Source organism: Cinclus cinclus, chromosome 5 (assembly GCF_963662255.1).
Source record: "Cinclus cinclus chromosome 5, bCinCin1.1, whole genome shotgun sequence".
NCBI classification, from domain to species: Eukaryota; Metazoa; Chordata; class Aves; order Passeriformes; family Cinclidae; genus Cinclus; species Cinclus cinclus.
In genome coordinates, this window is record NC_085050.1 from 17,129,920 (window position 1) to 17,151,172 (window position 21,253).

Consider the following 21,253-nt stretch of genomic DNA (forward strand, 5'->3'; position numbering starts at 1 on the left):
GTTGCTTAAAGGCTGAGTTGTGGTATCAGTACCAGATTACACAGAAGCATTTTCTGCTATTTAATACACACAGCTTTAGCAAAATGGGTACAAGTGCTGGAAACAGGTACAACCTTGAGCACCACTCTTCCAACTACAACTTCAAACTGGTCAGAGCAGCAGGACGATACAAAATATGATCTTGTTTACACCCAGGTATCAACAATTTAAGTGTAGAAAACTATAACTTCAGTATTTTCTTTAGTAATGGAATCTTGTAAGTTTCAGATAATGAAACAGTAAAATCAATATGATATTCTGTGCAATAATATTTGTTGGATTTTAAAAATAAGTACAACTTCGGGCTGCTGGGGAAAATACTATTTATTATACATTTAAATACAAATTTGAAATGTGTTGTGGACACATCTGCAGGGTTACAGGTAAAAAAAAATGTACAAAGTCGTGTTCTGCATCTCTCAAGACTGACACTTCAAAAAAAATTTCACAAAATACCAAGCAAGAGTTCATCTTAGTAAGAACAGCAAAGGTTCATGCATAAAATCTTTTGCCTGGCATATTATCTTTGTTCCCTTCCTGCATAAAGTACCTACAGTTTGTAAACAGTCTGTAGAAGTGTTAATAGCTTTAAGGAATGTGTAATCACAGTTTATATGAATTCATCCCACAACGAATTATAATGCTACACAGTAGTTTCGTGTTTCCATAACCCAGTTCTAATATTACCAGTACTGTCTGCAGTGAGCAAAGGTCCATCCTGTCCACTGCTTTTAAGTGGTCCATTCTGGATGGCTAAATTTAAGCCGTAAGATTTTTGTTGGTTTTCAAGTTCGGCCACTATCGGTTTCCTTAGAATATCTTTTTTGTTGTTGGTAGCTGTTGTTTTCTCTGTATTTCTGCTACTTTTTGGAAGTGTACTGCAAGCATCACTGCTGTCTTGCTGGGACTGGTTGTACTGACGTTCTCTGTATGCCAAGTAGGCTCTTCGGCTCCTCGAGTGCCCTTCGCTGTTGCTCTGGCGAGTTTTGGGTAAGCCATTTTGCACGCTTCCTTCCACACTCGTGGGAACGTCGTAAGCATATTCCCTCAGCACTGCAAGCCTGCTGGCACGATGGCCCTTGCTCCTGTTCTTATGGTGCCGACTTGGGTGTCCGTTTGTCCGAAACTGTACCTCTAATGGAGCTACGTGCATTTTGATATCATTATCTACTGAATGCTCAGTCAGACTGTTATCAAGTTGAGGACCTGTGTTCAATGGCAGAGAAGTAGGGTGGCACTGAGCTGCTGCAGCTTGTAAGTTAGTTAGCTTACAACCTTGAGAAGAATTTTTTAGGCTTGAGGCACTTTTATTTGTGCATGAGGATTCTGCACTACTGTTGGTGCATTTTGGGGCCTCTCCATTGGTTCCACTGGAACTGGAGGGTGCCACATTTACTTGCACTGAGTATGTACTCCTTCCTGGGCAGCAAGTTGTTATCCAAGCATGCCTGACATCTTCCCTGTTAATGCAATGGTGTACCATAAGAAAGGCACTGAGGCTTAAACATGTTGCCCCAAAAAAGCAGCTGAAGATCAGGTCCATAGGATAATACAGGGAGATGGACAGAGCTCCAAAGATCCACAGCGTAACATACAAGAGCAGTGTAAGGCCCACTCCCAGAAGCTGTGCTGGAAAACTGTGCTCGTTCTCCAAAGCAGATGTGGACACCAGGGACACTGACAATGAATCCTGATGGGCCAGTTCCCCATGTTCGTTGGTGGCCAGGCGCTGCTGCTCCTCGAGGGGCTCCTTCAGCTCATATTTGCGTTCAGGGTGACGCTTTAGTTGTATGAATATGCTGAGAAAATACATGCAGTTTATGAAAATTATAAAACTAGCAGGTCCATAAAATGCTCCTAAGCTAGGTTCCCAAGCCATCCAGCAACTGCAAAAGAAACAAACCAAAGAATAAATTAACATCTCGCATAAGTCACTTATGCTTTTTCAGGTCATTGGAATGATCTTGTCTGTGCTACATTTTCTGGAAGAGTCAGAATTAATTGCAACAAGTGTTCAGAGAAAAGCAAGCCTAAGAAATCTCATGACAGAGCTCTCACATATAGGGTACTTACTAAGGTGCATTAGGTCTGCTGCCATAGTTTCGGATGTTTGCTGCAGCTGTTATTCCACAAACTATGATAGGGATTCCTCCACCAATAAGATAGAACCTAAAAAATAAAACTAATCAGCAGCTGCTTAAGGGGAAAATATTTTTTTCAGACACCATGAAGGAAATTAGAGCTTTCCAGGATTTGGGAGGCACACAAGTTCATTATGAAACTAAACAGGGTGAATCAAGATTGGGCTTCAGCAGTATCAATTGTTTTCTAAGTCCTCCTCACTACAGTTTTTCTCTTCCTTCTGTAAACTGCTTCTCTCTCAAAGCTGCTCACTCTCACCTCCCACTCCCAGACACTGAACAAAATTATACAGTGTTAGAAGGAAAAAGCAAAAGCTCTCAGTCAGAAGTTGTAAACTGCTGGAAAAGAATAAGGAATCTTAGAATGAGTATGTCCTGTGTTCCAGAGATCAGCTTGCCTAATATTACATATACTGTTATGTAAAAATTTTTTGGTTGCAGGGGGTCAGCAGATGGCAGGTTTTGTTTTTGTTTTGTTTTTTAATGGACTCTGTAATTTTATAGTATATACTTCCTGCTTCCCTGTGGTGGTATTAATGAAAAATGTACACTTTTGAGAAGAAAAAGGGCCTATGTTGTTGGAGTATCTCACTTTTCATTCTGATTTCAATGAATTCATTTTGAATTCATTAGTGGCAGATTAATAATTACTGATAATCATTCAAATTAACAGCACTCAGTCCTGCAGTTTATACTAATCCACTCCAAATTCAAATCAGAAAGCAGGTTTTCACAAAAGTGGAAACTGTTACTGTGACATGTGGGTGAGCATTTGTTTTTTATCAACAGGAGACACCTATTATGGTGGTCCTGGACTTTTCCACTGCATTTTCGATAACCCACCAGAAATTACTCTTGTCTCACTTGAGACACAAAAAGAGTCTAAAACAAAATACTACTTTCTTGGAAATCAAGATACACTGAATTTGTTATTTATTTGCTGGATCAGATTCTGATGGTGGTTTATTCTGTATCTTGATGCAGCAATCAGGAGCTGGCCAGAGAAAACCAATCTTGGTACAGGTACTCTCCATTATGGGCAGTTTTATTTTGAACCTAAGTTGAAAAGACAGCTGAAGAAAAAAAAATCCTTCTGTGGCCTTTCCATACAAAACATCACACATCTGACTGAGGAAATCCCTGATCCACAGGAAGTTAAACACTGAGAAAATCTGAAAAAGATAAAGCATATTTGCTCCATTCTTGTCTTGGATGCTTGTCTCCAGAGCTACTACCAGTGTTCCAGATGAGGTGTTCAGACCTGAAATGGCATGTTCATGTGTGTGAGGCCAATAATTTTACTGCAATGTTTTCTGAGGCAGAAACTTTGTAATACATAATAAGGGATAAAAAAGTGCTTGTATGTAGTACAGAAAGTGTTACTTGAAGATAATCAGAAAAGCACCTCTGTTTTTCTGCAGCCTCTGTACTTTCAAAATCAAGCTCTTTAAATATTTGCCTGTAACTAATCAAAGTTAATCAACTTCTGCCACCTTGTGGAGAATTTCAGTGTAGCAGTTTTTAATTAATATCCAAAAGCTGAGGAGGCAACATGAACAAGGTACATCAGTATTTTCTAGTAACAAATTTCACATATGTGAATTTAACATATAATTAGCTTGTCTCATTTCTGGGATTTCAGAAATGAAAATCCTTGGAGGAGGACCTCACAAAGAACACTATTTTCATTTGATAATGAGTGACACCCCTATTTTTCAAATAATTTGTAAACAATCTTTGGGAAATACATTTAACTTGATTTCCTTAAATTGCAGTGTTTGTTAATTGTTAACAGTTCTTTACATTCTTTCTTCTGAAAATTGAATGGGTTGTGCTACTATCTAAAGTCCTAATCAAACCTTCAGTGGTGATGCTGAAATACTAGCAATTTTTAAATTTACAAATCAGCAACCCAGCACTGCATCTGTAATACAGTAAAACTAATAGTCTTTCAGCTCATCCTCCTTAACATTGCTGAGGAACAGCAAAATCTGGAAGGAACTTTACAGTTCTTTATGGAGAGAAGGCAAGGGGAGTGACTTGTTACATTTTCAGGTCAGAATATTAATGTAGCAAGTGGGAAATAAGGAACCACAGAAAGAAAACAACTCACCTCAGCATAGGCCTGGGTGGAGGAGGTGGCTCATCAGGATCTTGACACCTTTTTGCTTTTTTGGTTACCTGCTTGTAAATATTGCGAGATGTTACTCCCAGCCACAGTACCGTTGCAAGAGTGGAATAATGGAGAATTATCCCAACCTTAAAAGAAAAACAGACAACAATAAAAGATTTAACTCCCAAATATTTCCTTTCTACTAAGTTAATACAGTAATCATTAAATTCGCAAGTCACCATAAAGCTGAAATTTTCAAAAACTCAATTCAAGAGAAAAAAAACCCTCTTATTTTATATGATCACTCTAAGTGTCAAGTCATCATAGTTTAAAACAACAACAAAAGTAGTAATGCAAACCCATGCATGGAAAACTTGGTAACAGGGGAAAAGCAATTTCAGAAGTGTACATATAAATCATAAACTTCAGGAAACCATATTTTATGAAAGACTTAATTTAAAATGTCCTGTGTTACAGATATTATCCAAATTGAAACAAGCAAAGGATACATGATACTGTGACAAGTATGGAGCAGATGGCAAAACATAAGCCAGCCAACACTCATCAGCAATTTGAACATAATTCAAAGAAAGAAAGTGTATTAGATGTTTAGCCTGCCCAAACATTTATGCCAAGTCTGCTTCACAGTGCAATCTCTTTATCCTCACTGCCTCACTCACAGGCCAACACTGCAAAGGACAGCACATGCACGTAGAAGGGGCAACAACTTTGTTCCTATTAAGCTCAATACGAGTGGGTTTTTTACTAGCTTCAGTCACCAGTAAAAACACGTAACTTTCCAAACAGTCTATCGGTATCACAAGGTTTCCTCTGCAGGATTTCTGTCTCCAGGAAGGTAAGAAAAAAGTGTGTGTACGTGTGTGCACATGTAGGAGACAGATCAGGGATATATTTTATTGCAACAATATGAACTGTCAATCTAATAACTTCAGAAATTTCAAACAAAAAGCACTATGGAATATTATGGTGAGGGACTTGAAAAACTTTTTAATCATTGGATTAAAAAAAAAAAGTTAAATGTCACTAACATTGACTGAAAGCAGCAACTGTTGTACTGAAACACAGCAACTAAACTGAGATGGCCAAATCTTAGAAGGGCAAATCATTAAAAAGGAGTTTCAATAAAGGACAGGGGCTTAAAGCACTTCTCTCCCCTCTCCTTCAACTCTACTGAGCAAATGGAAATAGCTATTTTAATACCTGTGAATATGTGATTTCACAGGGCCTGTAAAGGCCACATACAGGCCTATAAAATAATTTCATAGTAAAACTTATTTTCTGTGGTAGAATTTCAGGAAAAAGAAATCTATTGCACATTTTACAAGGGCCTGTAGTGATAGGAGGAATGACTTTAAAGTGAAAGACTGTTGATTTATTTTAGATGTAAGAAAGTTAGTGTTTTACAATGAGGGTGGCAAAACACAGGCACAGATTGCCCAAAGAGGTATTAGGTGCCCTGTCTCTGGAAATATTGCAGGTAGGTCGGATGGAGCTCTAGGCAATCTGATCTAGCTGAAGATGTCTGTCTTTATTGCAGGGATCTTGGACTAGATGACTTAAAGCAAAACATTCATTTTTTGTCTAAATTTTTGTAATTTTGATCAATGCCTATACAGCATTACAGTTCTGCTGGAGGCAAGGGAGGCATATTAATATACAGTACTACAAAACCACTAAATAAGTTTTACTTACCGCTTGGCAAATACTGGCATTCCTGGTCTGGGTTATGCCTCCAATAAACACCACACATGTCAGGAAAATATGAAAACTCAAATTAACTAACATATGCCAGCTTTTAACACTGATCCTGATCACACTGTTAAAAGAAACAAATTAGACAATATAAAACACAGCTACATTACTGCTTTCAGAAATTAGCAAGATATTATTGTGATAAACAACATGTAATTCCTGTTAATGATTGCCTCACTATCACATACTTTGTAATCAAATACACTCTCTGGACTTTATCACAAGAAATTAAAACGCCCGCCTATTACCAGCTTTATACATCTATTTGGAGCCTGATTTAAAAATTTTAGGATTCAAGCTTTCACATCAACAGAAATGCAAAAGGCTGAGCAGTTTCTTAAATTCTACCATTATTCCTGAATGGCCTCTTCTTTCATCATGAAGCAAAATGAAGAATTAAAAGAGAGACATGGTTATGAGAGCTAAATTATCACACTCAAGAAAAATGAAATAGCTACTTGCGTAACTGTTAGTTTGCATCAACAAATTTTATAGGGAAGAAACACTGAAAGCGTATTAGTATAACATGCTCTAGCAAAATAGAAAAGGTAGTCCTAAGCATGATCCAACTAATTTTCTTAGTCTGGTAATTTTGATTCCTACCTGTGATGGTATATGTAACTGACCATGATCATCAACAGGCACATCAGCAAAACCATGGCAGTGGCATAAATTACTGGATGAAGAAGATCAGTTGGCTGTGTATATAATTCAGCTCCAGTCAAGTCCTGACAACAAAAAACTAACATTAGTCCACCGTATCTACTTCTTGAGGATGGGGGAATGACAGGGTACACAAGAAGCAACAGACACCTTCTAGGTGAAATGTCTTCCTTCCCTTTCCACCCATCCCAAAACAACTCTCCAATTATTTATTTGTTATTTCTGGGTTTCTTCTGAAATTATCTGCTGTTCTGGCTGACCTTTATAAATGCAGTCACAGTTCTTATAGAACAGTTCAACTTCATATATTCTTGTAGATACAGAGAGGTCAGCAGCTTACAGAAAGACACCATTTTCTTCATCTTAAAATGTATGTACAGATGTGGAATAACTGTGTGTTTCAGTTGTGACTATCTTCAACAGCCCGAAGAACATCACAGGAAGTGCCCTCAGCAAGTCTGTAGATGATGTTATAGACTGGGGGGACCGATTAACAGATTGGAGGATAATCAGAGCAATGTTGGTGAGACAGAGAATTGGGTTGATAAAACATCATGAAATTTAGGAAAGGAAAATGTTAAAGGATATGCATCTGGAATGGAAAAACCCCATGCACATAAAAATAGAAGTTGGGCATTGGACTGATTAGAAAACAACCTGAGTTAGTGGTAGACAAAAGCTGACCAGAAGTCAGCAGTGTCACCTATAGCCCAAGGCTATGCTTTGCTGTGTGAGCACTGACAGAGCAAGTGGTGATCTGCACTCAGAGACCATCCCTGCAGAACTCGCAATCTGAGGCTCCCCAGCACAAGAAAGACACTGACATACTGGATGGAGCAAGTCAGATCACCAGGATGATCACCAGACTGAAGTATACAGTGTCTGCGGCTGAAGAAAATGTCTTATCTTTAGGAAGAAGAGAGGAGAAATCTCGTTATTGTACTGGACTACCTACTGGGATGGTATAAAGGACCAAATCAAACTCTTTCAAACTCCTCTTGGAGCTAAACCATCCACCAGTGAAAGGAAACTAACAGTATCAGTAACAGAAGGATTTTTCTCCTGTATCTAAATCAGAATTTTCTAAGTGGTCACATACTGCCCAGAGAGACCGTGTCCCTGGAGATACTCAAAGCTTGACTGAATATGACCTTGAGCAGTTAAGATTTGACTTTAAAGGCAGTCAAACTTTGAGTGGGTTAACTGGACCAAATGGCACCTGATATTCCCAGCAGACTGTTATTCTATGATTACTGTTTGACCAGAATAGATTGCTGATAACTCTAAAAGAAGTCAACAGGTCTATAGCTTCAATAAATTTGCTGAATCCACCCCCGAATGACATTTTCATTTACTCAAAAGAAAAACAATAATTCTGTTTTGAAGCAGTTACAATTTACTAGAGTTCCAGGAGTGGGGAGGAAACAGACATGACATGGTAACTCAAAAAAAACCCTGTAGTCCCCAGCACAAAATACAGTAAACTTATTTAACTATGATTAGTGAAGAAATATATTAAAAGTAATTTTTTTGGAATGGACACGATACAGAAAAGTCTCTCCCCTATAATTCTGAGTGAGTCACTCAAACTTCTGGAGTTAGCAAAGTTCAAAAGTGTCCTGAGGAAAAGAAGAAAAAAAACTTAGCATTAAGAAAGAACAGTAAAAGATTAGGAGCAAGTTTCAGTCTGCTTTGAGAAAAAACAGTGATATTTTTAATCTTAAAATAGCTAATCTGATTTCAAGGACAGGAAAAGAGTTTTTGAATTGAGCTTACAATTAGAGTCAACAGTCTCTTCACCATACCTTCAATTGTTCTTTCATCAGAATATAAATACGTTATTCCTAACTAACTCAACAACCTCATTTCGAACTAATTTAATCATGTTGTCAGTTTGATTCTTATCTATTTGGTTTTCTTTGGCACCTGGAAAAGGATAAGAATTTATGCCTCAGGCAGCCCGTGTCATCTCATTTCAACACTATCCATGGCCTAGTTGTTATGCAGCTGGGGATCCCTGGGAACTCACTGCTGTTACAAGCATGAGCAAATGTTTTGTCACACCTGGCCCATGAGTACCAAGCAACAGAAACTACAGGACAATTCTGGTTGCTGCTACCAGACTGGTATCAGGTAACAACATCTCATGTATGTGTCGGTGTGAATTTCAGGAATGAGAGCTACAAAACCACAAGATTTACAATAATCTTCTAAAACACCTGAGGAAACTCGGTACATGGCTTGCCTAGATAGTAAGGCCTTGACCCAATAACCAATGGAATAAATCAATGGAATTCTTTATCCATTGCACTGACATTTATCATCAGACCAAGTAAAAAGAGTAAGGGGAGCTAATAACGTTATTTCTGAGATAAACTGATCCTAAATAATTATTAGGTAAAAAAGAATGACAGTACAGTAACAGTAGAGATAGCATTAAGAATACCAGTTTACAGCTAAATAGTAGAACTCTTGTTTCTTCTCAACCACTATTGGGTTTTATTTCCTCTGTTCAGCCTGTGAGTTTTCAGCTGAGCCTTCTGGCTATCTCTTCTATTATTAAACAGTGGTGAAGATAATCTCCAAATAAATACAAAGTTTTGCAACTGCATCTGCCTTAATCACTAGATCAGAAAACCAGGCACTCAATATGTGTTTCCTTATCAGAGGACTTCACATTATGTTCTGAAATGTATGAAGGTCAGTACACTACAAATTCCTTTCTTCTATACACAGACATACTAAAGTAAAGTAGATTAAAATAGAGTGAAACAGCTCTGGTTAAGTCATTCACCATCCAGACAGGACGATGAACCATCATGTTCAGGTCCCTCCTGCCACTGCTGTCTCATGTACTTGATGTTAATGACAACTGCTGGATTAAAGAGCAAACTTCTAAAACTGAGTCCAAGACCAGCACCCAGACTTCCACAACATGATGGAGGCTAGAAATTAAATAGGCTATTATGGCATTTTTGGTTAATATATGGATAGGCATTATGAAAATCTTTTTTTTTGCAGCACTTGGACATCCAGAGTTTCTGCAATGTAATATCTGTGTGCAAAAAACATGTCAGATGAGTGTTACTCTGTGCCCCTCCACCTACCCCCTCCTCTCCAGTCTCTACAGCCTAACATTTCAGAAAGTGGCTAAATATTTAAGGAATAATAGTTTTGAGCAAGTATACAAGAGCTACTGACAAAAAAGGAAGAAAATTGCCCCCTCCTCTAACTTGATTTCATATTGTCAACAGTTCCCTCCATAATTCACAAGAGGATATTCACACAATCTTACCACGCATTAATTAAGAAATAGTCTTTGTAGAAGTAGACTGAACATGCTTTTAATTTCTCTTCCTTCAGGTGACAGAAATGTGAGTAATTTAAAGCATAATCTCTCTTTACATGCATATTATATGTAGAAATGAAGTTTAATTCTGTTTTTAAAAATGCTACTATGTTTTAGGAAAGGATTATATATTTTAAAAATATCGAAGAAAGGAACACTACTTGTAAAAGTTTACTTGATTGCAGAAGTTTAAAGTAACTTAAAACAGTACCATCAAAGGTAAAGTGAAAAGTTGCTCTCTTTGAGCTCTTTTAAAAAGCTTGACATGTAAGTAAATTTTATGTAAGTTTAACTTGGTATTTACCATTTAATTCCCTTCAGAGAAAGATTTTTGAAAATCTGAGTTTCGAAATAAAAACATCAACTTCTAATCCACCAATCATCATAAAGGAATCCCCTCTCTTCCATGTGTATTACACAAAAATATATATTTAATTCCACACAGAACACATTAACTGCCACAAACCCATACCAAATTTAGATTTCACAGTATTTCCTAAACCTTGGACTATTTCTTATTACTACAATTTACTACCAGCACACCCTATTTATGTATTACATTTCATAATTTAGCATCTGTAGGGATTACAGATGAGCAGGGTAGCAGTCACCATCTATGAAAAGGGAAGCTTCCCAGGCCAGATTCTGAAATTAAGACTTCTGAGAACAGACAAAGAAGAAATTCAGCTTCCCAACTGAGGAGCACTAAAATAAAGTGTCTCTTCTAGCAACATTTTTCATAATTAGTTAACCATTTCGTTGATACCAATATGCTTAGATTTTAGATACTATTTTTCAGCAGTATTTCAAAAATATTTTTCATAGTTAGTAAGTGTTTTGATGTTCCTTCCATTTCCACAGATTTCTCCTGGCAACAGACCTACATGCTAGTGAATTAACAGTTAATTTGGAATGAAATAGTTGTCTTTGGTTACAGATCACAGAAAAATATATCTGGGAAAACATTCCTGGTCAACTGACAAAGTCAACAAATCTAATCTAACACAGAGAAGATAGTTTAAAATAACAAGTAGTAACAGTTGAAGACAATCTATAATTATTAGACTAAAGTTCATAAAAACTAATTTGATTAACTTATTAAAACATCTTCCTATAATATAGTAATTTGCATATGAAAATTGTTTTCTCCTAGTATATCCAGTTGTTTAATAATTATTTATTACCCAGTTAATTATACTTTGATAGATTTCCACTTAAACCTCATCTTACCTCAACATTCACATCAACAAAAGCTAAAAGCTAAAGATGTATTTTTCATGTCTAGTTTTATACGAAATGGAGTGTGAGAATGCTGGTTTTCCTTAACACAAGAAAAAAAACCCAAAAAGAACTGTATGTTGAAACCTTTTTAAGTTCCAGAAAGAAACTGAATTCGTGTCATACCATTAAAACAGCATAGTTGCTGAGGGAGTAGCATTGAATGGTTGTGATATTTTCATCAGACAGAAGGATGCGACAATCATCAGCTTTCCACCCCCCTTGTCCGTTCAGGAGATCGAAGTCCCACTGAGCTGCCACAGCATCTGCTCCGTGTGCAATCCGCCGCAGCGTCACATTGATAGGAACCTGGTGACTGGCTACGTTTAATCCATCTGTTACAAAGGAAATGTATTTCCACGTGAATTTCTCATCAGGGAACACATGAGATGCTAAAACCTTCTACTGGATACACATTAATCAAAACAAGGGAGTCAAAACTGTTTACTGAAGATCATAAAACAGTAACAGAAACAAACCTATCTTGGTAAGAATAACTGGAGTTACAACTGTACGACGTTTCCCATCGTCAGCCAGATTTGTTGAATTTCCTGTTGCCGGGAAAAGCTTTCCATTGCGAAATGCAATAAGCTGAAGCTTGTAGACAGATTCATCTGCTGGTCTGATTTCTCTTTTGTGTTTTTGGGTGAAAAGGGAAGCTGGCAACTGGATAGAGGCCTCTACAATTGTGTTCTAGAAACAAACATATTTTTAAAGTTTCAAAGAGAAAATAATGGTCTTTACAGAGATTAAATTAGCAACTCCTCTATATGTAGAGCCAGAGATGAATGCAATTAGCAAGTTATGTATTCTGACCAACCTATTCAACAGTGTTTCCAAGTAATCCAGGATAAAATACCTTAATCAGGTTATTGAAGTCTTAAAAATTTTTTTAAAAGAAAAAAAAGTTAAGATTCTGCAGTTACCTTGTTACAGAGCGTAAAGTTGGTATTAGTAAAATACTAAGAGTTTTCCCATATTAGACTATTAGCAACTAGAAGCAGCAACCAACACAAGCAGAGAGAAATGCTGCAATTGTGCACTAGTACCATTCAAAACAAAATGCCGTGTACAAACAGGGTGGTTCTACAGCATATAAATAAAACTTGAGTGAGAATCGTGCATATAATTTCATAGAATTACGTAAGTATAAATTGCAATATACATCTTGCAGTGACAAGCAAATTAAGTGCTAAAAACAAACTGGTAAGTTGGGGAATAAACTGAAAAGTACTTTTTATGGAATATGAGGAAGTGTTTCCATTTTATACACACCCACTTATAGATGTAATATATACATGTGTGTGCTTGTGTGTGTATATGCACATGCACACAAATTAACTAATCAGCTCCATCTTCTATTTCATGATTAAATACAGAATTACTCTGAGCAGAATATTTCACATTTTTAAGGAAACTGCTAATGTCTGATTTAATATGTAATGAAGGTGAAAATGCAGAAGAATAAAGATGGATTATTACAAACTAGGAAGCATCTCAATTTCCATACTTATGAAAAAGTCTAAAAGTATCTTTCAAGTTACAACCTTACAGTGAAGAAAACCACACCTACTTATTAGAAGTTGTGTTCATTAAAACAACTATTTTATAATCAAGATTTATTATCCTTTATCCCTTTAATTCTTCTCACAGTCATTTTGAATTACACAAAAACGCTAACTTAACCATAGAAATTAATATCAATAAACTTGCTTACCAAATTATTCATATATATTATTACAAAGTCAGTAGGCAAAAAAAGAGCATCCCACCTTTAAAGCCAGGCTTGACAGTGTATTTGAAACGTTGCACTTAAAGCTTAATTGTTTATCTAGATTTCCATCTGGGTCTCTTCTCCCATAATCACCGAGTCCTGTACGGTCTGATGTAGCCACTTTCTGAAATACGGTGCAAGTCATCCCAGTGAAACCAGCAGCCTTTATTACATAGGCCTCAAGAGCAATATTTGGAGAATACTGTGACAACAAAAATCAAACACGAAATGCTTTTACATACCACAGACAGGATAACAAATAATCTTACAGGGATTCTCTGCCTTCACAGAAAAACACATCCAGAAAGCCGTCTCAGTTTATGTGGCAGGTATAAATCTTTTCAGAGTACTGCTCTACTCCCTTCAGATATAGTAGGCATTTCAGATAATGCCAGCTTCTATTAAGAAAAATAAAAAGCTATTCAAATTCAAGAGCGAGCAAAACCTCTTCTAAATAAATAAACAAATTCATGCTTACAGTAGAATAAACTTGAGCTCCATTTGCAAGCCGATACATAGCAATTTTCTGTAGACACTGTACAATTCTGGTGCAAGCCTTGGCTTCTCTTTGTGCCATCCACAGAACACGTTCATCAGCCAACATAATATTACTTGCTATGTCCACCATGACATCGCCAAGCTGACATGGAAGAGAAGTAAGACTCTTTTATAGGTATGAAAGCATTCAGCAGGTAGGATCATTAACAGAAAATACAAAGTGAGTTGCCAGCACAAAAAGCACAAGGAAAATGGCTGCTCCTATTTCAATCGCCTCATCACGTTGAGATCCTGAAATACTTTGACTTGGACATTTATCCCCACTGAAGAAAAATGTCATGCCAATAGAATGTGTCTGTTTATATTGTACTTAGGAAAAAAACCCATGATAAATATTTTATTAAAAGGAAAGGGTGCAATAATCCACTTTGTACTGTACTAATAGCTTAGGAGGACTATTAACAATCAACTTGGAAACTAAAACTATAAATCACCTATACTACAGTTTGCATGTATGATAGAAGAAAACAGGAAAAGAGCAAAACATGCAAAAATTAGCATACAACCCTTTTGTTTTGCTTCTTTTTAGCAAGTCAAACATTTTTTATTGCTTTCTTGTTTGCCTTCAAATTTGCATGACATGTTTTAGGTCATATCATGAGACGTGCAAATACCCATAAGTACCAGCACTGCTTTCAAACCATCAATTACATTGTTTTACATTCACAGTCCTCACCCTGCCTTCTGTATAAAAAAAAAAAATACAAACTATAAAGGGAACTTATTTATTTAGGCTGCTCTACCAAAAATAATGTGCACCTACATTGAAAACATTCACCTACACCAAATTTTCATAACATTTAAGGAGCAATAACAATACTCACCAAAAGCAAAGTGAGTATAATTTTTAGTTAAATTGACTGAAATGCAATTCACAGTGCCTAAATTTAGGGACTGGAATTTTCTGCTTGAAGAGAAAAAAAGGTAGGGTGAGGAAGATACGTCCTTTAGTATGCAGGCTTCCTAATATATTTTTTTTTTCCCAGAATATTACTAGTAAGGAGAGAACATAATAAATTGCCTTTCTTTTTTAAAATCTTTAAATATAAAGGCAAGAATTGGAATAGAAAATATTTATTTTAAGAACTGGCTCTCTTAGGAACAGAAGTGACAATCAGTAAAAATTCTTAATGAACACAGACCCTTAAGTACCATTTGCAGGCTGTAGTCCTTTCAGTAGATCTTCGACACCGAAGTTGAATTAATTGAAAGTGCTTATCATGACATATTACTACTTGAGAAATGGTAACAAATTCCACAGATCAACAAACCATGACTTTAGAATAAACCAGCAGTGTTAATATCCTCAAGTCACAGAATTCAAGATGCTTCATGCTTCTAAAATATATTACACATTATTCTTTCTCCTATTTATCAAACAAGTTTTCTCAGCTGTATTCTAAAGTTAATCTTGTAAGAACTTTCTGAACATTTGTCTTGTTGCTTCTGATATGAAAGAGCTATTAGTTGAACCCGTTTATTATTTATTGTATGACTCTTTCAGAATAGCCACTTTAGCACAAACTAGGGAATGAATAAGAAGATGGTGTAAGCGAATGAATATGAGTAACAGCGTCAAGAACAAATTTGTAGAGTAATAACCTGATAAGAAATCAAACCTCATTAACAGCTACTAGAATTTTTACATTAAATAGTACTCATATTCCTTAAATGTATCAGAAAATCACAGGCTGGCTTCAAAACAAATCCATTGAGAAAAAAAAACACTGTCTAAGATGAAAATCCTCTAAGGAGTTCTGTAAAGGATGCAGAACCAGCATTTATAGTTTGCTGGGGGGTGGATGGGGAAAATTTGGCTTTTTTTTTTTTTGCACAAGTTTAAACTCGAGGCATTGTGCTCTCCAACTTCCCAACATGCACTGTACAGTGAGATCAATATAACCTCTGTTCAGCAGTGAAACAGAGAGTTTCTACCCACTGGTGGGGCTATTCAACTACTTGCATTTTTCTCCCCAACAATGAGCGTTCTCTAAGATTTTGTTTTAGTGTCTTATGTTATATCCTGCAAGACAGAGGAGTACTGAAAACCTTAGAGATACGGCTCAATATTGAATAAAGACAGTCTATCATGGTGGAAGGGGAGAAGATAAGTCTTGTTTTATTCATTATTGAGAGGATCTCTGAGGCTTTCATTATTTGCGTTTTTAGATAAGAATGTACCAATGAAAACCTGTGTGACCCACTCCATATTAAATAAAAACAGACTTACTGTACCTATCTCCCTGCTCCAGTGCTGACCAGAGGTGTTACTCACATTACAGGTCCAGTGAATGCTGGATCATCTCAGCGCGAATGCAAAGTCTGTGACCATGGGTCAGCAACTTCAGGGACCTACTAAACAAACAAAAACACGGAATAGAATCTGGCAATCTACTAACTCAGTGCCTGCATCTAATGTTGGGAATATTTCACTGCTCAGAATACTTAAGGACAAACACTTTGATTATCTTTAAAGTGATGGCAAATTATCCAGTTACCTCTTTATATTTTTCAGCAAATCTTCCAAATTTCTCTATCATTTCAGCCACAAAAATAACATCCATTTTATCAGAAAAATTTGCTGCTTCAACTGTGTAAGCCAAGAGCTGTCTTGCTGTTGCCACTGCATTAGTGAGGTTGAGCGGCATCTACACAGAGAACAAACATGAGCATTTTAAAAAGGACAAGACAGAGACAACACTTCACCAATTAATAAATAAGCATTGATCCAAAGAGGAGAGCAATCCCCATAGGGATCACAGTGTTTTGAACAGCAAAGGGCCACCACCTTATCTGTAAGCAAAAACATTTCCTACAAGCCAGAGAACTACTGTTTGTACTGGCAGCCAGCAACTGGGTTTTTCATTATTGTCCTAGAACGGAGAGAGGTATTGCACTAAAAAAACAAACAAACAAACAAACAAAAAAAAACCAAAAAAAAACCAAAAAAAACCAAAAAAAACCCCAAAAAACCTCCCCAGAACAGTACTGTCAACTGCTTATTTTAATTTTCACCAAAGCCAAGGCATAAGAACACAAAGCTCTTTCACTATAGCATTTTATAGCAAGAGAAGCCAAAACCAATTCAAACATACCAGTGCCACAGCATTCACTCTCAATTCTGTAATTATAGGAAGCATTTGGAATGGCATACACACAAAAATCCAAGACCAATCTCACTATGACAAAGGTCATGATTTCACTCCTGAAACAAACCCTGCACGGGAAAATTCTTCACTAAATACACAACATCAACACGCCTGAGCCAGAAGGGACCCAAACTAGGAAATTTTACACAGTACAGTGGAAAGCTGTGCTAATGTTATCAGCTCATGTTCAGATGTTCATATTTGTCCATGACAATCCAAACTAGAGAGGCTCGCTCTCTCTCTGGTTTTTGGTGTGGAGATATCTAGTCTGCCCTACTGAATATGAATAGTGCTACATAAGCACAACTACATATTTATCCTTGCCAGTCTCAGCACTTGTACATAAATTTTATTGCAACTAATGGAATTTTCTGTCAATATGCTAAAAGTCATGCTTTAAAGTGCAAATAAAGTTCAAAGTCCTAACACATACTGAATAAAGTCAACTTCCAAATTCAGACTCTCTATATAATTTCTTTGAACTTTTTCTTCAATCATGAATTTCTTTTCACCTAAAACTGTACCTGTTCAATACACACACAAGAACACTGGAATATGAATGCTCTTGTAGAATGTTAAAAAGGTTTCATTTTATTTTAGATGTGATCTTTTACTCGATTTTAAATGTCTGGCGAAGTTCTGATGTACAAAACAGCTCGACTACCTTTGTTTAAAAGCTATAAACATGTAATATGATTACACTGAACACTGGTCTCAGAGACAAGAAACTTCTGCGCAGAATAGTGCTAAAAATTCCAGACCTACTACACACAAGAAGAAGGCAACTTTCGTAAGTAAAAACAACTTCCATACCCAAAACACTCCCCTTCTCCCTTTAAAAAAAATTCAGCATAGAATACCTGTGCACATTTATTTTTGAGTAGATAATTGGAAGTTTTCTACTTCACCCATGATAATTATTAATTTGCTTTAGTGAAGATACCAGACTGATGCTTAGACTTTAAACTTCCTAACACAGTGTTGGCAATGTTGTTCCACAACCTGAAAACCAAAAGCAGTTACAACAAGCTCTTGAGCAGCTGAGCTATGAGTACATAGGCAGGAATGGCATTGAATTGTCACAGTCCTTGCAGAAAAACGTGAATTCCCAGGTGAGAAAAAAGCAAACCAGCTGCACTGAAGGTCTAGTTAAGCTAACACTCCACCTTTCTGTGTCCCAGAAAATGACAAAGTGATCCCCAGCATCATCTGTCTCCTGTTAACCAGTCATTAAGAACGCTCTTCATTTGAGCCCTCAAAACTGTTTCATGTGACCAAGCCATGGCATGAACCTCTAGTGCTAGGAATATAAAGCAGTAAAGCAGTTATGTCAATCTGTAAGTTTATCTTGGGCCAGTACAGGCATTCCCTTTCTTTCCTTCTCACTCCTGCCATCTTTGTAGGTCAGCACTCAGGGGTCCTCAGGGAACCAGAGCAGAACAAAAAGCTATGTCAGCATTAGGAAGTTCCTGAAAACAGACGGAGCAAATCAGCCCATCTTACACAACAGGCAGCACAAATCTTTTGCCTCAAACTGGAGTTAGCCCAATCAACTGGACATCAAGATTTCACTGTGTATAAATCTAAGACATTCCAAGGGGAAAATACCAATTCAGAGCTGATTGTCCCAGTTGGGGGCTGACCTGTTTCAGATTGGTAGTGTGAACTTTTCCCCTAAAAGAATGTGAGATCCTCTGGAGCGCTCCAAACCCACACAAGATGTAGAAACCCTACCCTGGGCACAGACAAGCACCATAGCTCCATGCTAAACATAAGTGGTGCTACCAACATCATCAACTCCAGTGACCAAGCATTATTAATAAAAAACAAACAAAACACCAACCACCAAACAAATGCCAGAACACCACACAAAAACAATCTCATATTTCCATGGTTTCACCTGTTGCATCCATACAAGTGGTCTGACTGCACGAGTTGGAAAACAAGCTTAAAGCAGAAGTTCAAAGCTTTATGGAGTAATTTCCAACACAGCAGCTACACAGACAAGGTTGGGTACATCGCTGCAGAACAGCATTTGTGGAAGTGTGCATTAACTACATAAACCAAAGTTAACTTGGAGCTGAAAAATGTTGTTTCATACCTACAATTTTACATGATCTCTTGGATCATGCTAAGTGCTACCAGATGAAGAAGCCTAGTTAATATTCACTACTTACACTAGTCAACTCTTATCAATCACACCAAATCTATCAAAGGTTTACAGCTACAAAGGCAGAACAGAGTTTGACTACTCTCTACTTCTCTAACAAAAAGATCTGTTCTCCATTACAGATTAAGTCTGCCTTGTTTCTTTATATCATTTGGGCAGAACAGGGCATCCAGATGACACAAATAATCCTGACAAGCCATTCTCTTCTGCTTCAGTTAAGTACAAAGAACAAATTTTACTTGCGCTTTCAATCTAGGGGCACTCAAAACAGATACTAAACCAAGCTTTTAACCTATAAATTCCAGTACTGAATTCAGAGGCCTGTGTCATAACCTATCTGGACCACCAGTATTTCCACCTTAAAGAAGATAAAGGGTCTTCTGAGTTTTTATTTTCATTAATCACATTTTCATAATTTGATTTTACAGAAAAGCAGAAATTACCTGATTGAACATATAAAGAACTCGAGTCACATCATTTGCATACTGGCACTTGGAGTAGTCCTCATCTGCCCAGTACCCTCCCCTGTCACATCTGCGCCAGGCTCTTCTCTCATCTTGTGAGTTGCCAGGATATATCCCACTGCCAGCAGAATAACGTGTGCACAGCAGGTATGCTGTGATGCCTGCCAATGTTCTGGGCCACCTGGGGAGTCAAAAGGAAAAAAAAACCCCTCACATTTAGACAAATTTACATGACAAGTAAATAAAAAGGATTAAGCACTACAACATGAAATAAAGAGACACTCAAAACTAAGCATCTCTAAACTACTTAAAGGCAATACCTTGGCTCATCCTCAGTATTTTCAAGCTGTTCATATTTGTGTCTATTAACAAAATGAGTTCTAATGCTGGCATGCTTTTTTGAATTCTTTCATGAGGTTTCAGGTGGAGAGAAGGTGCTTATAAAACAACTAAAATAGTTTTCAATTTTTTTACAAAAAAACCTTGCCTACTTCATGAAAAATTCCCTGTTAACACTATAAAAACAAGTCTTGCTTTCTACTTGTCCTCTACACATGCATCAATAAAACTTTCAAACAATTGCATTCATATTTGTACCAAACTGCAGATATAAACAGAAGACTGTACTTGCAGTATTCAAGAAACAGTAGTAGCAGCAGTACAGCCATTCTGACCAGCTTTGCAAACAAAATGCCACATGTAAATTAATGGGAAAAAATTATTCATAATGTCAAGACAGGAGAACAGAATTCCTCTCATTCAAGGTATGTGAAATTATGTCCTTCTTAAAAAAACTCCAAACGCGCTCTCCACTTTCTCCTCTAATTTTACTGCCTATTTTATCTGTACAAACACAGATAATAAAAAAAAAAAATCCAGAAAATAAACTGCAATTCATGTTCAATCACTCAGAGCAGAACTGACCCATGGAAAAAAAATACCAATAGAAGAAAATCATGCCTGAATTAAGATGCAATGCTGAGCAGACAGAAGGGACAAGGACAAGGAATAGCAGCCAGTCTGCCTGCCCCTGCTTCTGGCTCTCTACCCTGTTATATGCATAAGCTCAAATGCATAAGTGTTATTTTATCATTCAGAGCACTAATACTTAAATTTTAGAAGTAAAAAAACTTACATACCTAACTTGCAGAATATTCAGCATCTCAAATTTAACAATCCAACATACAGGGTTTAACTAAAACTGAGAGCAAGTGAGCTTCACTGGATCATCCCCAGGTTTCTGTAGCCTCATTATGTCAAGTTCCTGTAAAAGTCTTAACGGCTAACATAGTTTTTCTAAATTTTAAGTATTTCAAAGGGTCTTGTACAAAGCAGCTAAGTCAAAAACTGGAATTGGTGAAAAAAAAAATTGGTGGATTACACTGTGATTTCAAGTTGTCTTTTATATCTGGACTGCATTTTAGTAAATGTCCATTTATTCACTATTATCATTGAAATTAAGAAATGCTAAGAACATATCGATACTTGAATAAACAAAATTTCTCTGTTTGCAGGAGGATGAAGTAAACACCTTGAAGGATGTTCCATTTCCAGGAAATTAAAAATTTCATGTAATACTGCCAACACAAAAACTGAAGTCAGCACTGTCTTCCCTCAGTTAAGTAACACCTCTTACTCAAGATGCTAGAATTTATCACACTTCCTCCTGAGAGAAGACAATTAACTGCAGGGATGGACTACGGCAAAAGGATACATTTCTCAATTATATTCAGAATAGAAGATATTAACTTTTTAGGGTATACTAGAAGTCTTCTCTATCTT

At 36.8% G+C, this 21,253-nt stretch overlaps 1 protein-coding gene across 1 annotated transcript in view; it reads right to left on the minus strand.

Annotated features, from left to right (window-relative positions):
• Positions 1–356: 356 nt before the first annotated feature.
• Positions 357–21,253, minus strand: part of ADGRA3 (adhesion G protein-coupled receptor A3) — a 53,318-nt gene continuing 32,421 nt past the window's right edge. Inside the window, exons 9-19 of the mRNA XM_062493423.1 lie at positions 19,451–19,652; positions 16,187–16,336; positions 13,609–13,770; positions 13,129–13,332; positions 11,836–12,049; positions 11,483–11,691; positions 6,670–6,794; positions 6,007–6,130; positions 4,294–4,439; positions 2,113–2,208; positions 357–1,925 (exon numbers count right to left, since the gene is read on the minus strand). Of these exons, the coding sequence (XP_062349407.1) occupies positions 683–1,925; positions 2,113–2,208; positions 4,294–4,439; positions 6,007–6,130; positions 6,670–6,794; positions 11,483–11,691; positions 11,836–12,049; positions 13,129–13,332; positions 13,609–13,770; positions 16,187–16,336; positions 19,451–19,652 (2,875 nt within the window). The 3' untranslated portion in view covers positions 357–682. The remainder of the gene's footprint in view (positions 1,926–2,112; positions 2,209–4,293; positions 4,440–6,006; positions 6,131–6,669; positions 6,795–11,482; positions 11,692–11,835; positions 12,050–13,128; positions 13,333–13,608; positions 13,771–16,186; positions 16,337–19,450; positions 19,653–21,253) is intronic.